This window comes from Morone saxatilis, unplaced genomic scaffold (genome assembly GCF_004916995.1).
Source record: "Morone saxatilis isolate NCDOM2014 unplaced genomic scaffold, NCSU_SB_2.0 Contig11, whole genome shotgun sequence".
Classification (NCBI taxonomy): domain Eukaryota; kingdom Metazoa; phylum Chordata; class Actinopteri; family Moronidae; genus Morone; species Morone saxatilis.
Window position 1 is genome coordinate 9,857,761 of NW_023339663.1, and position 16,906 is coordinate 9,874,666.

The window sequence follows — 16,906 nt, forward strand, 5'->3', positions numbered from 1 at the left end:
AAAAAAAAGTTAAACTTGAAAATACAGTTTTGTTGTAAATAAGCTTATGAAATTGCGACGGCCATGCAGATGCTGGATCATGGTTCATTTAAAAGGTTAACACGTAGTTGTTGTTGGTTGTGGAGTTGAGGGAGAGAGAGAGAGAGATGTGTCAAATGTGATATTGATGACAGGCCAGTGTGCTTGTCTCTTGTATCCCCTTGGCTTAATGTAAGGTCACAGTAAAAAGGTGGGACAACAAATGCCACCAAGTCGCTATGACAGCTTGACCCCTGGGAGAGAAAATACCCTTTTAATCAGATGCCCCTCCTCCCAAATGCCCCATTCCTTCCCAACCTCCTTTCCACTTACTTTCTGCCTTCTTTCTTCTCGTCATGTCCAATTCATCTTTTGTAACCTTTGCTTTTCTCTACATCATCTCCAGTACCACCAACTGTTTTGCCCTCTTTTGTTCTCTTTCCCCTTTTCCTCTTTTCACACACATATACATACGCACACAAAGATACGGAAGCAGACACACAGACTTCTCTTCCCTGGCAGTTTCCTTGGGCTCTCGATCTAATGTCACAAATAGGTAATAAAGATGCCATCAAAAGGACACCAGAGGATCCACATTCTGCTTTCGTTCCATCCCACTCGTAAACTCTCCAGAGGGCAGAAGGACATACATCACCTGGAGAGCCTGCTGGCATAGAATTATGTTGTTTAGTGCAGGCTGTTCCCATGCTGATCCAAATGCATAACACCCATGTGCACAGAGAAAGAATGGGCAGCACACTGTGCATACACAGCTGCCTGGATACCATGGCATAAATGTTAGCCAGTAAGTGCAGACCATTAAGTCATCTAAAGTAAAAAGAAAAATGGTATGTTGGGCCCTACTCAGTATGCTAACCACAGAGGAGAGGAAAAAAGAGATGCAGGGAGAGGACAGGAAGCACATACTGTATTTATTCCCCTCTGTGCCTTTTTTGACCCCTCCTCAGACAGTCAGAGAGGCTCTGCCCATAATGTCTAGTCAGATATGACCTTGAGCGAGTCCATTGTCTCCCAGGATCTTCACTCACACTGTCACATCAGACCACTTCAGCGTTCTCAATAAAAACAACACAACAACAGCATCCCAATGATGTATCGCTGCACATCAGCTGCATTAGCAAACAGCTGGGGCAGGTTTGTCATTTCCAATTATTAAAGCTGTACAGTGTAGTGGCTTCAAATGTCTTCCTAGTGAAATCTTTATGATTCAGCCTGTATTGTTATTTTACTGGAAAGGGCATTATACAACAACTGTCTCTATAAAACATCTAACATACAAAATCTTTGAGACAGTCCTAAGCAGGGCAGATAATACACATGGCTATATGTATTACTAAATGACAGCTTACAGGCTGTCTTTTAGGTATAAAAGACACACAAGCTCTGATTTTCTAAACATTTGCACATATTTTAATACATATTAAGCAAAATTCAGGACTTAAATGTATTCTTAATCTGTATTTAGCTGATGCACATCTAGTATTTTGGACACAAATGTGTGAGGAACTGGTGTGATGACCTTTTGTATGTGGATGTGCCGGGTTCAGTATGTTGTCAGATTTAGTGATACGCCTTCAGGAATTATCTCACCTCCATGAGTGTCACAGCACATGGTGGGGTGGGGCTGTGCTCCAGCTAAGAGGCACACACTCGGTTCTCATCTGTGCACTTTTGGTATTTTGGTGACTCACTCATATAGTGAGTCACTTGACTGCGCCTTCATGTGAAGAGAGGTTTGATATGGGTGTGAAACAGTTCAAATTGTGATTATAATTCATAATAGTTTCACAGTTGTGTGGTATGTAATGGATGCTTGTAGCAAAATGAGGGCATTACATTAGTTTTAATTTCAACTTCGGCATCCAAATCATGGTTACTGGGATCTTGTCCTGGACACTTAGTTCTCACTCTTACAGTCACAAGAAGAGATCTTATTGAAATCATGTGGGAGTTGTTACATTAACAGATGTACCATCATGTGAGACTGGCAGGGTAAGATGTTAAACCCCTGGTTTGAATATCTAGTGAGTTTGAAAATGTCTGGACACAGATTTTATAATAGTATTTCATGTTGCCCCCAATCATCAAGTGATGGTGGTCAACAGTAACCTCAGATCTAACCTTTAAAACATTGATTCAGAAACCTATGCAGGAGGGAGTAGAGGCTAAATGCACATACATGCTGTTTACCCACCTTTCAAAATTTGAAATAGCATTCATGCAGATGCCCCAGGGTGCTCATTACATTGGTTAGTACATTCTTTCACATTTTATCTCTTGGGAGCTTTCATTTTGTCCTTCTTTGGATACTTTCACAAAAGCACAGAGCAGCCATTAACCCACAATCCTTTAATGCTAGGTGAAAACTAGTACCAACAAATCACTCTCTGCACTAAAGCCAGTAAAAGTAGACTTGTGCAGGCTCTGTGTGGCAGACCATACAGACTTTATCAGATAGGCTGGACATAAAATATCTTAATTTCAACATTTACATTTGTGTTTTGTTTGTATACAAGCATCAATACTACTCTTAATCCTACCATTTATACAATTAGGATAGACTTATTTTGTCATACACTTTTATTTACAAATTGGGTAGGAATATTTAGACAGTTTTTGCGCGAGATGTCAGGAGTGTGTTGTGGGAGTTGCGTCGGTAAGTGTGTGTGGTGTAGCTGTTATGTGATGTGTGTGGTATTATGTTTTGCATAGGTTGTGTTTGTGAGATTGTAATAGTTTGGTTGTTTTGTGGTGGTGAGTGGGTGGTGTAGATCGATGGTTTTTTTTTACCGATAGCCCTGCGATTTCGCCCCGAGGGACGGCGAGTGACGTGTTATTTGAGCTGTGGTTGAGGATCGTTCATGGTGTGAGGTGGGTGTAAGGGTGTGGTGTGTGTGTGTTGCGGTGGGGTTGATGGCGAAGCTGTTGTGAGATGGTTGTGGTCGTGGTCACCTTGGCGTTTTTGATGGTGGGGTGAGTGCGTATTGTCGTCTTTCTGCGATTGCAGGATGCCGATTTGATTGTGCAACTTAGGAACTTCATTGGGTTGCGGCGTGAGGTTTGAGAGGTGGGATGGGTGGGTAGTGTGTGCGCAAGCGGCGGATGCATACGTGCGGATGATGTGACTAGCGGTGACAGGGGTGTAGTGTTGCACTGGTGCAGAGAGTGAGAAGAGAGAGGTGAGGAGAGAGAGAGGAGTGCATGGGAAGAGGAGCGCGGGAAGTAACAAGTCATAGTAGAGTTATGCAGAGTCACATTTCATGTTAATTTTCATGACTCTGGCTCAAGCTGATGGTCTCAACTAAACTCCATGTCTAATAATTTTTTGTGTGAAAGCTGACGTAGCTGAAAAGTCCTTCATAGTTCAGCTGCTTAAAAATCAGAGGCCTTTGTCGTCCAGTTTTGCGTGTAAACCGTGCATACACTCATTTTCACTCATAAAATTAGACTCCTTATTGTGCTAGAGAATATGTGAATATTTTTAATTACTCCTCACCATGCAAATGTTTTGATCCCTGACTGTCTGATGGTTATCCAGCCTCTATTCTGGTAAAGGACTTGTGACAGACTTTTTTGTGACAGACCAACAGTGCTAAATCAAGCCTTTTACTTAAGTTCACCCTCATTTAGCACCACTTTATCCCGATTCTTTATCTTTCTCAGCTGCATACATTTTTCCACAAGCACAACAAGCTCTTCATTAAGGAGACTGTGCATTTTAAAGGACTGTTTTTTTAGGGTTATATTGTGTTTTAGGGTTTCCTTGCCTGTTTGTCCACATGCAGATGAATGTCGGTGCACAAGAATGTTTGATACATTTCTGTGGCCCCAAATGTTGTAACAGCTAAGTTAGGGAAAATATTTATTTGTACAAAACATATATTTAGTGGTCACTAAATGGATTCCTTAGAGATACTGGTCCATGCTGACATGATAGCATCAAGCAGTTGCTGCAGATTTGTCGGCTGACCATTCATACTACAAATCTCCCATTCCACTAAATCCCAAAGGTGCTGTATTGGATTGATATCTGTTGACTCTGGAGGCCATTGAAGTACACTGAACTCCCTGTCATGTTGGTGGAACCAGCTTGAGATGACATGTGCTTTGTGACATGGCATGTTATAATGCTGGGAGTTGTCATTAGTAGATGAGTAGAGTGTGGCTATAGGTACATGATCAGTGACAATACTCAGGTAGGGTGCATTTTAACAATGTTCAATTGGTATTTAGGGGCCAAGATATTGATCACCACACCACTACACCAGCATGTTCCTTTGACACAAGGCAGGGTGGATCCATGTATTTTTGTGGTAAACAGCAAATTCTGACTGTACCATCTGCATGACATTTTTCAAGTCTTCTACTAGTCATTTTTGTGAGCCTGTGCCCACTGTAGCCTCAGTGTCCTGTTCTTAGCTGACAGGAGTGGAACATGGTGTGGCCTTCCTCTGCTGTAGCCCATCTATTTCAGGGTTCAACATGTGCATTCAAAAATGCTCCTCTGCATAACACTAGTCATTTGTGGCTATTTAAGTTACTATTCCTTTTCTGTCAGCTCGAACTAATCTGACAATTTTCCTCTGACCTTTCTTTTTATTAACAAGACATTATCACCCACAGAACCGCCGCTCACTGGATGTTGTTTTTCACACCATTCTCTGTAAACTAGACTGTTGTGCATGAAAATCCCAGAGGAGAGTTTCTGAGACACTCAATCCACCCCATCTGGCACCAGTAATCATTCCACATTCAAAGATCACGTATTTTACCCATTCAGATGTTTGCTCTGAACACCAACTGAACCATGACCTTGTCTGCAAGCTTTTTTGCATTGTGTTGCTGCCACGTTATTGGCTGGATTATATATTTGCACTAACGAGGTGTACAGGTGAGAGTGTGTAAACCTACCGTGACATCACCCATTGGTTTGTGTAGTACCCTATTGATATTATAGTCGCCATGTTGTTTTTTTGCAGCCATTGAGTTGCGCTTATTGGCTTTGGAATTTCAACTTGTCCGTAGCAGGAAACAATGGCAGCTTGCCTGGTCACACATGTTACTCTCTCTCCTTACAGATAAACAGTACACTAAAATGTGTTTCTGAGTGTTTCTAACATTAAACGGCCACATGTTCATCCATCAGCACATTTAGTATAACATATATTTATACACGCACACTACAAAATGTCAGTTTTTTTTTACAGATGTCCATCACTGCTGGAGACAGTAGAATTTTAGTTAAAATGACATGTTAAGTGCCACAGGGCTACATGTAGCCCACTGTGTATGCACATATTACCCACATGAATAGCCAAATAAGGTTCCATTAAGAACACATTACCTTTGGTGACAATGATTATAATTGAGCAGTTCTCAGTCGATTCCTCCTAGTTGAAATGAAAATTCCACCCTTGTCTGTCAATTCTTCTTATAGTTATTATTTTCTACAGCACTCCTTAGTAATCCTGCTGCACAATTATGGGGTAAATAAATTAACATTTAATATGAAAATACTTATTGAGGCTTATTCACTCGAATATTTAGCGTGTGTACCTGTAAATTGTTGTTCATTATTATACACCTGTTTTGTTTTGTTAGGGCCATTGTGAGGCCATTCTTTCTGCCCCTTGTGGTAAAAGTTGCAGGGGTTTTATGAACGTGTACAGGAATTTACTTGAGTGTTATAATTAACCTTGTATATTTGATGTGATGGATTTTACACCTCAAACTACTTGTCTCAAACTACTTGTCTGTTTTCACATTGACGGTGACAGAAACACAGGAAGAAAAACAACTGTACATGTGAGGTGTTGCTTGTGAGTAATTGCAGAGCAAAAATAGATTTTCTCTAACATTGATGAAGCAAAATGTGACTTCAAGTTTTGAGTGAGGGTAGTATAAGAAATGGGTATATGATTATTTTTCATTTTCAAGCACTTCGTAGCCTCCTGGAAACTCCATTTTATACCTTAATTGATGTACTCAAAAACCTCAAATTGAAGCTCTGAAATAGTCAAACTGTTAGCAAGCAGAAACAAGAACCTGTGGTGGGCCAATCGATAGAAACTTCATTACTGGAAGGCCTGGCCAGTAATCTCCTTGGCTGCAGCTGTGAGGGGCATACATTCTACCACAGCACCTGTTCTCAATGATATATCCAGCCTGCACCTGCAGAGGCATAAAAGCTACACTCACACCAGACAGAGGTTTAACACTCTTGTACTATCCTACCATCTCTTTTTCTCTGTCTGCCTATCAAATACAAGCTCACAAGGTTTTCGTGTTATTTTATACTCTCTCCTGGTTTCTGTCTCGCCCTTCTAGATGAGCTTTCTCACATTCGTGCCGGGATGCATCTTTAGCAGCTGACAAGAGCAGAAAGGGAGAAAACAGTGGAGCAGCATGCAGGCGATGTGTGAGGAGAGAAAAAAAGGGAGAGTATTTTTTCAGTTAATAGAAATAGACCTTTGGGGTTCAGAAATTGTGTAGTATAATATTATGTTAAGACAGCCTCCATTTTACACAAGAAATTGGTTCCATGATGGCAAGCCACCGAGACATTTTTAAGCATTTTTCCTTTATACCTTTCCCTCTTTGAGAAAATTGGGTCTCCACAGGAAAAATGACAAATCATCTACTTATCTGGAATAAGTACTATTACAAGTTTTCAGCCCTGGACTCAACTCTCACATTTGTACTAATCCAATCCTGCTGCAGAACAAAGGCCAGTGAAAACAAAACTGTAGATTTAGTCCCAAATAGCATTTTGGATGCAACTAGAAACAGGAAAGAAAATAAAGCTTTATTACTGGTCTGAACCATTCATTTCACACACTGGTACTGCACTGTATACTGTATATGTGTGACTGAAACATTATTTTCATGTCAATTTAACCAGTAGATGGCAGTGACAGAGCAAGAACACCCATGGTTGACAGATTAAAGTAAACCAGTACACACTTTACACAAAGAAAAGTTAATAAAAAATATATATATATTTTTGCAAAAGGCAGAACTAATCAAAAATCTACTCCTCCTTTCTGCCACTGCTTGGTGATGGCTACTCCGTCGTCCCCTTGAGACTGAAGGATGCAGCTGCAGTGTGGCTGATGCACACTAGAGTGCACTGGGCTGGAAAATGTTGTTCCAAGACAGAAATAAAGAAAGAGGATAGTTTATTTATTGTCTTATATCCTCAGAGCCCATCTTGGTACCAAAATTCAATACTGGGATTTTGTCAACAGAGAATATCTATATGCAAATAGTGCTTATTATGCATCCAGGTACTGAAAAGTAAAGCAGAACCATGAGGACTATCTCCCATGGACCATTCTAAACTCTGACTGACATAATATATGAGGATTGAATGAAAATCCTGCCATGTTGAATAGACTCACTGAAGACTGCGTTGTGTGGTACTCCATTAAACTGAAATCTGTGTTCAATTTGCAGCAATTATTGTTTTGTGATAAACAGGAAATGCAGGTTTGATATGTTATAAAACAAGTATTTCTGACTGCAGTGCATTGATTGCCAAGAGGCAATTCTACAGACATTTCATTATGACACAGCTGTGATGCATATTTCTGGAAATAGTATAGAATCAGCATTCCAGCTGGCTCAATAACTAACTAAATTTACTGGCTTCTGGTTTGGGCATTTTCAAAATTACAGTCTAAGGAGAGTGCAATGTTTTTGGACTGTTTGGTTCATTTGTAACTGTGTGGATGTCACATACAATATATCACACATCAGACTTTTTACATTTAGGGAATAATGCAGCTTTCCACTATTCTGAAGTATTACAACTACACTGTTAGGCCCAAAAGTAGACTGATTAGGACAGGTCAAAACAATGTGATATATTAGGGCCCAAACAGAAACTGTATTCATTAATGAATATTATAAATGTCCTGTTTTTATTTTTTATGTTGTTTCCAATTAGTATGTTCGTTCAAATGCACACAAGATGTTATTTTTGGTACAGATCGGCAATGTAAAACATATTTTGTCCAATTTTAAAAATGGCAAATGGTTGGCTGTTGCACAGATGGTTTTTAATGACTCTACAGATTCCAAACTAAAGTTTGCAAGTCACTGTATATCCTCAAACGATAGTTTTCTGTGGTCAAATATCAATCTTACTTAACAGCCATGGAACTGTCTTGTAGCTATCAAGATAGATTAGCAGCACTTTGATTAAAAGAAAAGACCAAGGTTAACAGGACATCTGTTAGGAAATCTGGGCAGAGATTACCCAGCCTCATCTCACACAAACTCAGAGCAGCAAATGATGTAATCAAGACCAAAGTAATACTGCCTCTTGTCCTCATTCAACATTTGTAGTACTACAATTTAGACATTTACACACACTGTTACATTTGTTGTAGAGCTATTCATTACAAGAAAGAGCACACATGTGGCAGAGGATGTAAAAGGTACAAAAAGTATTTAAAGACCTCTTAGATTTTTTCAGACTATTTTAAGTCTTTTGTTCTTTCTAAGATAAATGGGGAGTGACAGAAAAGTGAACATAAAGAAACTGGTATGACATGAATCAAAGGTCATAGGCCAGATTTGAAACCAGAACATTGCAGTCATATAAAATGAACGTATCGGCTGTCCCACTAAGACGATTCATGTATTTGCAATATAATAGTGAGATGAAGTCAGAGAACATTACTTTTACCAAATATCCAAATGACAAAATTACCCTTACCCCTGTCATGATATTAAGACGAGTTGTGAGCTGGTGAGTTGATATTGAGTCGACTGGGGACTAGGTGGACTAAAAGACACAGAGGTCACAGTATCAGGTTGAAAGACACATAACATCACTGGCCTTTGTGTTACAGCTCCTTGTAATGCATATGCTACAGAGTAAATAATGTAAAGTCAACATATGACACGTTTGAATGGTGTCTCAGACATGCTCTTTTTGTAATGCAGAGGCTCGTTTCAATAAATTTGCAGCATGAGATAATTTCCTTTTCTGTCAATTTTGACACATTTAACAAATCGTATCAAACACCATACTTGCAACATATGCGGGAGCATTTGAAAGTCCTGCAGGATTCAGAGATTTTCTGCAATTTACAAGCCATGGTAATTGGAAGATATGGTACTGCCCCCATTTGTGATGGAGTATTATTTCTTTATTGAGTTGAATGCGAAGAAACAGTGTCAATTCTGATGACACAATCTCAGCTCATAATGATAAAACACTAAACATATTGTGGCATAATTTTATTCTTATGGTCCGAGATCATTGAGAAAGGGAGGATATTTAGTCTGTAAAAAAAGGAAATGCTGTGGGATGCATCACTTTCAAACACACTGTCAAAATATGCTGTATTTTTAATATGTTGTATTTAAACAAGCTCTACTGATCCCCACCAAATCTGAAATTTGACTTGGATTGGATTGTATTAAGAGAGTATTTTCCGTCAGCTATTTTTTTCAGACAAGTAAATTGTTCTTATGAAGCTAAATATTTTTCTGTTGCGTCATCTAGGGTAACTGCTCTGGACTGACTCCTCCCTGATGATCAATAGCTGAACACCTCAGACTGTCTGCACCTCAAGGCAGCTCTCAAATGACTCTCATTTCCTTGATATGCTGCTTTCCCACGCTTCAAAGCCTCCCAGGCCACAGTGACTACAGTCTGTGTTTACAGGAATATTTCTTAGCTCAGCACGTAGGCCAAAAAACTCTGGATCTACAAAGATGGATTTGTAGATGATTCATAATATACTGTAGGTCACTGAAATATACTGAATATAGTGCAGTACCTCATAAAACTCCCAGGAATTTGGTCTATTTCTATAATCTTATCAAGTAACAAAGGAAATGCATGATGTTTAGGCCCCAGTATTGTCCATCTACCAGACCCTTATGATGAGGAATGGCAGTCCTAAGTCCTAATGCAGTATGATATAGAATGAGTGTGTGTGAATGTCTCAATCTGACCTTTTCCAGAGAACTTCAATCACTCAATTTCTCTGCGCAGTATGCTTCCAATCCCAGCAAACAGCTGGCCTGGCATTTAGAACACATGAGGATTAGGGGGTTGATTTAGTTAAAGGCTCAATCCAGAATCAGACCATAGCACCACTTATAATGCCAAGATCACCTCTCTGCTGGCTTTGTGTATGGTATTTTCATGCTTTTTGCATTGATATTATATATACGTAAAGGCTAAACATTAAACTAAAGAATCTATCTATCTATGGATAAAGTTAATAAAATAATAAAGTAATAAAAGTTCCGGAGTTGGAAGACACATTATGCATCATCATTAAATCATTACACTTTGCTAAAATTCATTCTGTGCAGTTTTTCTCTTTATTTGTAGTGATTTTTTTTTTTAAATAATGCTGGATTAAAGTAATTTGTAGGCTGTGGATATTTTACATTTTGGTTAGTCTCCTGTGTCATCATAAGCTCAGTTAATAATCATTTGCTTTCACAGGAATACAAGGAATGCAGCTGCCAGTGACAACGTGTGTGTGTGTGTGTGTGTGTGTGTGTAGAAAGTGCAGGTGTTGTTTCGGTGTCCTTTGATAGCATGCATTAAAAAGAAATCTGCGAACTGGAGTAGATTTCCCTGTGGCTAACGACTCTCATTGGTTAGCATGGGGGGTGATTTGCATATTGTGGGAGTGTCCTGAGCCAGCACTGGGATGAATGACTTGTTCAAGTCAGATGGCAATAAGACATAGCACTCAGCAGAGGTCTGCGTTGCTCAACACTCAAAATGCCCAGGTTACTTAAGCTGTCACTCTTCCTGCTATGAGTGGAAAGTGCTGGACTAGGACATAAACATGTTCAACAGCAGACACCCCAGCCTTAGCAAAAGAGGAGGAATTTGGGTAAGTTTTATGATAATGCACTTTACAGACAAAATTAACTAAAACAAAGCTACCTTTTGGGAAACTGTGAATACTTTTATTAAGGCTAAGATATGACATGACCCATTGTCATCTACACTATACTGTTTTTATTTTGTGTCCTTTTTCTGACTTTAACTGAAATTAACTTTAAAATTTTAACAAATCTAGTGTCATTGATTGATTGGCTAAAATGATTGTCATGAAGGGAGTTAAGTGTAATGATTAGAGTTCAAATATTTTTTGTAGTTGTCTAAAGAGTTCTGCAACTGCTAATATAATTACATACTAATGCATACACTGAATAATAATAGCTTACACCAGGAAAACTCCAGTTTGCAAATCTCATTTTATTATGTAACTTTTATTAAACTTTATTATCTTTAATTATCTTGTATTACAGGGATTGTGCATCCTCTTGCTTTACACCAGCCCTCTTTCCTGTTTTGCAAATTTCAGCCATGCAAAGGAGCTCATCTATAAGATAAAGGAGGGATTACCCAGGGGGACCTTCATAGGGGCCATTGGAGTAGACTTAAATTTGGATTTCTCTGTTGACCCCCCCTTTTTATTCAATCTTCCGCAAAAGAAGGTCAGTGAGCAATATGTGACCCTAAATAATACCACTGGGGAGCTTTACGCATCTGCTACAGAGATTGACAGGGAGACCCTCTGTCCTGATAACTCAGAGGGACAGCGATGTGTCCTCTCACTGGATGTGTTTGTTTTGCCTCAGCGGTACTTTCAGCTCATCAAAGTTAAGATTTTTATTGAGGACGTAAATGACAACAGGCCAAAGTTCCCCGTGGATGAGATCTGCATGTTTGTCCCAGAAAACACACCCATTAATGCTCGTTATGCAGTGGAGCAGTCTGCTGTTGACCCAGACCTGGGTCTTCACGGTGTGCAGACCTACTGGCTTGTTAATGACTTTGGCATGTTCACACTGGATGTTGAAGAGAATGAGGGGGGTGAGCTGACACCCTTTCTCATTGTGACAGAGACTTTGGACAGAGAGACTCAGGCTGAATATATTACAGATATAATTGCAGAGGATGGAGGAACCCCTCCTCTACTCGGCGCAGCTACTTTAAAAATTGTCATCACAGATGTGAATGATAACTGCCCCCAATTCAGAGAGTCACAAATTAATGTCACTCTTCATGGGAATAACACCAAAGGGGTACATTTGGCACGTCTGCATGCTTTTGACCCTGACCTTGGAGCTAATGCTCAGATCAGCTATGCTTACAGTGAACGTGTGCCAAGGGACACCAGAAGCTTGTTCCATTTGGACAGAATCACAGGAGTCATCAAGCTAGCAGGGAAAATAGACACTGGCACAGCCACATTTTACAAACTTACTATTCTGGCCAATGGACCTGGTTGTATCCCTGCTGTTGCCACTGTTACTGTCCATATCATCAAAGTTGTTACCGGACCCCCTGCTGTCATACCCCGGTACATTGCACCAGAAAAGGATGGGGTGGTGACAATAAAGGAGTCTGAGCCAGCGTTTTCTCCAATAGCTTTTTTTACTATCAAAAACATTGATATGAATCAAAAGGTGGACTGCCATTTGGAAGGGACTGGTCCATTCAGGCTTAGCCCCTATCAGCTGTTCAAGAATGAATACCTACTGGAGACTACAGAGCCCTTGGACTATGAGAAGACACAGGAGTATGAGCTAATTGTGGTTGCTAAAAATACTCGAGAGCTTGTCATCAAGACCTTCCTCAAGGTGCAGGTATTGGATGAGAATGATAACGCACCAGTGTTTGAGCAGTCTTTGGTGAAAATATCTGTGGAGGAGAACAATCCACCTAATACCTTTCTGACCCAGCTCCAAGCCACAGACCAGGATAGTGAAAGCCGTGGGGAAGTCATATACCTCCTTGGCGGTGACGCCCCTGGGATCTTTGTTGTGGATCGTATGACAGGTGTCTTGACTGTGGCCACATCGCTAGACCGTGAGGAGAAAGAGACATATCGGTTCATTGTGAGAGCAGTGGACCAGGGAACACCCAGGAGGGAGTCGATTGCAACTGTGATGGTGACCGTGCAAGACCGCAATGACAACAGTCCACGCTTCATTAATAAGGACTTCACGTTCTTCGTGCCAGAAAACTTCCCAGGTTACGGTGAGATCGGGGTCCTCTCTGTGACAGATGCTGATGTTGGGGAAAATGGTTGGGTGGCCCTTTCCATCCTCAATGGCAGCGACATCTTCATGATTGACACAGGCAGAGGGGCACTGAGGGCTAAGACATCATTGGACCGTGAGCAACAAGGGACATACCAGCTCTGGATTGAGGCTGTTGATGGTGGGGAACCTGCGCTTTCCTGTGTTACTATGGTGACCGTCCTGTTGTTGGATGTAAATGACAACCCACCTATTGTCCTCTTCCCTCAGTCCAATCAGTCCTACATGCTAGTACTGCCCAATACACTACCTGGAACATCAATCACAGAGGTTTATGCTGTGGATAAGGATACAGGCATGAATGCTGTGATCGCCTATAGTATCATTAAGAGGAAAGGTGGCGAGCCAGGGTCATTTGCCATTGACCCAGAAACAGGAAATATCACGTTAAAGAGGGAGCTCAGCAACCGAGGCCTCTACAGCCTTCTGGTGAAGGTCAGTGATCACGGTCAGCCTGAACCGCTTTACTCAACAGTTATGGTTAACTTCTTTGTCAATGAAACAGTAAGCAACGAGAGTTACATCCAGAGTCTGCTGACCAGAGAGGCTGACGTTGAGGTAGAGGAAAGACCCTGGTACATTGGCCAGATGAGAGAGGGGCCTGAGAGGTACGAGTTGTTCCCCTGTCAGCCTGTCATCATTGCTCTTTCAGTGACAAGTCTGGGACTGTTTTTCTTGGTTGTTACACTGACATCTTACATATGCTGTAAGAGATTTAAAAAGCAGCGAAAGCAAAGGTCAGAAGTTGAGATACCTTTAAAAATGAAGAATGACTCAATGCAGGCTGTGAACAGAAAGCTCAGGCAGATCTCAAACATCTGATATTCAGTTGTCCACACATCCAAAACCACCACTGTTTACATGAATGTTTACAAAACTCACTGTGAGAAGTGTAGTTCTTACATGAAGTTGCTCTTTTTGTTTTTGTCATATGATTGTTATTACTCCAATATATTGTGATCTGACATAATTATATTCCATGAGTTCCTATCACTAAAAAGAGCAGACAGTATCATTCGCTATTCTACTTTTTTATAATATCTATGAACTATGATACTGTGAAGATGATGTGAAGTGTCAGAAAACCAAAGTAAGTCTTGGTGTCAAAGTAATAACAGCTTTATTACAAAGTCATTAGAGCAGCTCATTTAAGATTTACTCAATCTATGGTCTAATGTAAATACTGTAAAAATGTTTTACAACTTTATATAAAACTTTTGCATTGCATGTAAGGACAAAAGACAGTTCAAGGCACAAAAAATGTTTCTTTCATCATTATTGTTTCAGAAGATTTTGATCTCTTTACACTACCCTGCACTATTACGAATATCATGGAGAAGTGATAAATACATTTTTAGCTATATATTCATATTTAAATAATAATTGATACAAAAAAGGCTAATCAAAACGTATTACTTAATTTATTTGATGCATTTTAATCCTGTTATATTTGAAGAGCTCACTGTGTCAATACACAACAAATTCCATAACTGTGTTGTAAATATGCTCACACACTATGCATGAATGTCTTATCAAAGCATTCTGCATGGTGAGCATGATCATCCATTTCTGAAACTAAAGTTTGCCCACAAACTTGACTAAATGTTCATTACTTTTTCCAGAGCCTTTAATTTTTATCTCAGCTTTAATATAGTGATATGCATTCCATGATATATACATTGATATATGAGTGATATACCGTTAGATGAAGTTGAAAGCCCTGGAAAAAGCTAGTAAGTGGACCTTGAGTAGAACATTTTTCTTATCAAATTTTGTATGACGTCATGAGCCATGGTAAGTAACCAGGTCCTACTTTCTGTGAAGGTTCACAGTAGTTACTGATCATGTATGTACGTAAAACCTTAAATGCCATTTCGGTATAGCAAAGAGTAATATATTTTCATTTCATTGAACAATTTGAATTGTGTCCAAACCTCTTTGTCATAAAACTGTTCCAAGTTACATTCATCACCCTTCTTTAAATAATCATGCAATTCTCAATGTGTCTGTGAAAACATGCTAAGTGATTGTAAAAGAAAATCAAAGTAACTATTAAAGATATTTTTATTTTTATAATACATTGGATTTTCTTCTGTATTGATATTGCCCACATTTACCTACATATTTTCAAATATGTGTGCACGAGAACGCTGTGATATTTTATTATGTCTAAAGGCAATGTATTCTATCACTCACAGATTGATTGGCAGGTTGTTTAATGCACAGCCTAACACTAGACAGCTGTTTTAGTTGTATTTATATTGATTATGTTTGAAAGCACAACAACCGGACTATATTTTGAAATGTAATAAACTGACAAACACGCAAAATGCAGATTTTCCATCTGTGAATCACACTCTACAATTATGTATGTGAATATACCTCAGATGTACAGTATATGGTTAAAGCAATACTCATTTGGTAACATGACAAAAAATTGCGAGAACCTCTTTCAGTAGAGTATGAATAATTGAGTGTATTATTAGTCAAATTAGGTCAAGTTTAGATTGCATCCTCATCAGACAAGCTTAAATCTGGTGTACTAATGAATTACTGCATTATACCTCAGAGCGTGATGAAACAGTTAAAGATCAAAAGCCTGTGAGGCTGTGTTGTTGTTGTCATCACCTGCATAGGTCAGAGCTGGTGAGGTAACACCCATAGTCACACTTAGAAGGAAAAACACTGTGCTCACTTGTAGCTACAGCTGCTCCTGTCTTGAACATTTGAGGATCAAATCAATTTTGTCCAAGCAACATTTCTCACTGTACTCCTAGTAGAAGCACAATTTTGTGAAATATTACCAAAGAAATTGTGAAAGTGGTTTTGATGCTTTATCTTCGCCAAGATGAACTAATAGTTCCTTGTGCTATAAAAACCTGATGTGCCTTTGCCCTATGTCTTTGCTATGAAAGTTGGCTTTGTATCCTGTTAGCTATGCACACTCCCAAAGGAGGAACTCACTAGTATCAACTGTCCTTTTAAACCTGTTCAGGTTTGGCTCTTACAAAACAGGAAAAACCAAGTAACCTGTACTGAGAATGTATTCACACATGCAGCCTCTACGTATGGGTTTAATCAGTATTTCAGTACCAAAGCACGTCATGTAAGCACAGAGCAGGGGCTAGAAACAGCTCAGTGTAATCCTCAGTAATCACCTCTGGCCGAACTGTGCATTACACAAATAGAATGAAATATGATCATATTTCTCATCATATTTATTTATATAAATCTCTCTATATATATATATATATATGTATGCACACAGTAATGTATTTCAAGACAGGTAACAAAATAGGGGTTGTAATAAAAAAAAAATTAATGCATTTAGTTTGCCTTGAGAAGAACCGCTATGCAATGTGGTTACTATACAACATATTCAAAAACACTTACTTTCTGTCAAGCTGTTTATAACTCACATGGTTCATTCTACTGATCTTAGTCATACCTACATGTACAATACATGTGTTTCTGTGTGCAAAAGAGGGAGGGAAAGAAAGAGTCAGATGCCTTTGCAAACAAGTTCAGTGTGTTAGTACAGCCTCCTGTCTTGCATTCCAAAAATTATCTGTGTGTGAAAGACACCTTTATTTTAAGTTACAGATAAGCAATTGAGGTCCTTGACTAAAAGAATTTGGAACAACATTTTTCTAAAGGTTTGCCCTTGAGCTTAATTTAGTCATATAGATGATCTTTTAGGATTACGTTTTATCCAAAGATCAAGGAATATTCTGGCTTGACCTTCACTTTGTAAGAAAGTATCCAGAAAACT

At 39.3% G+C, this 16,906-nt stretch overlaps 1 protein-coding gene across 1 annotated transcript; it reads left to right on the forward strand.

The window, feature by feature from the left end:
• The first annotated feature begins 10,865 nt into the window (after positions 1-10,865).
• LOC118321200 (protocadherin-20) lies at positions 10,866-13,956 on the forward strand. The gene is made up of 2 exons (XM_035652427.1): positions 10,866-10,913; positions 11,335-13,956. Exons 1-2 carry the CDS (start codon positions 10,866-10,868, stop codon positions 13,954-13,956), a joined length of 2,670 nt encoding a protein of 889 aa, XP_035508320.1.
• Positions 13,957-16,906: the final 2,950 nt, after the last annotated feature.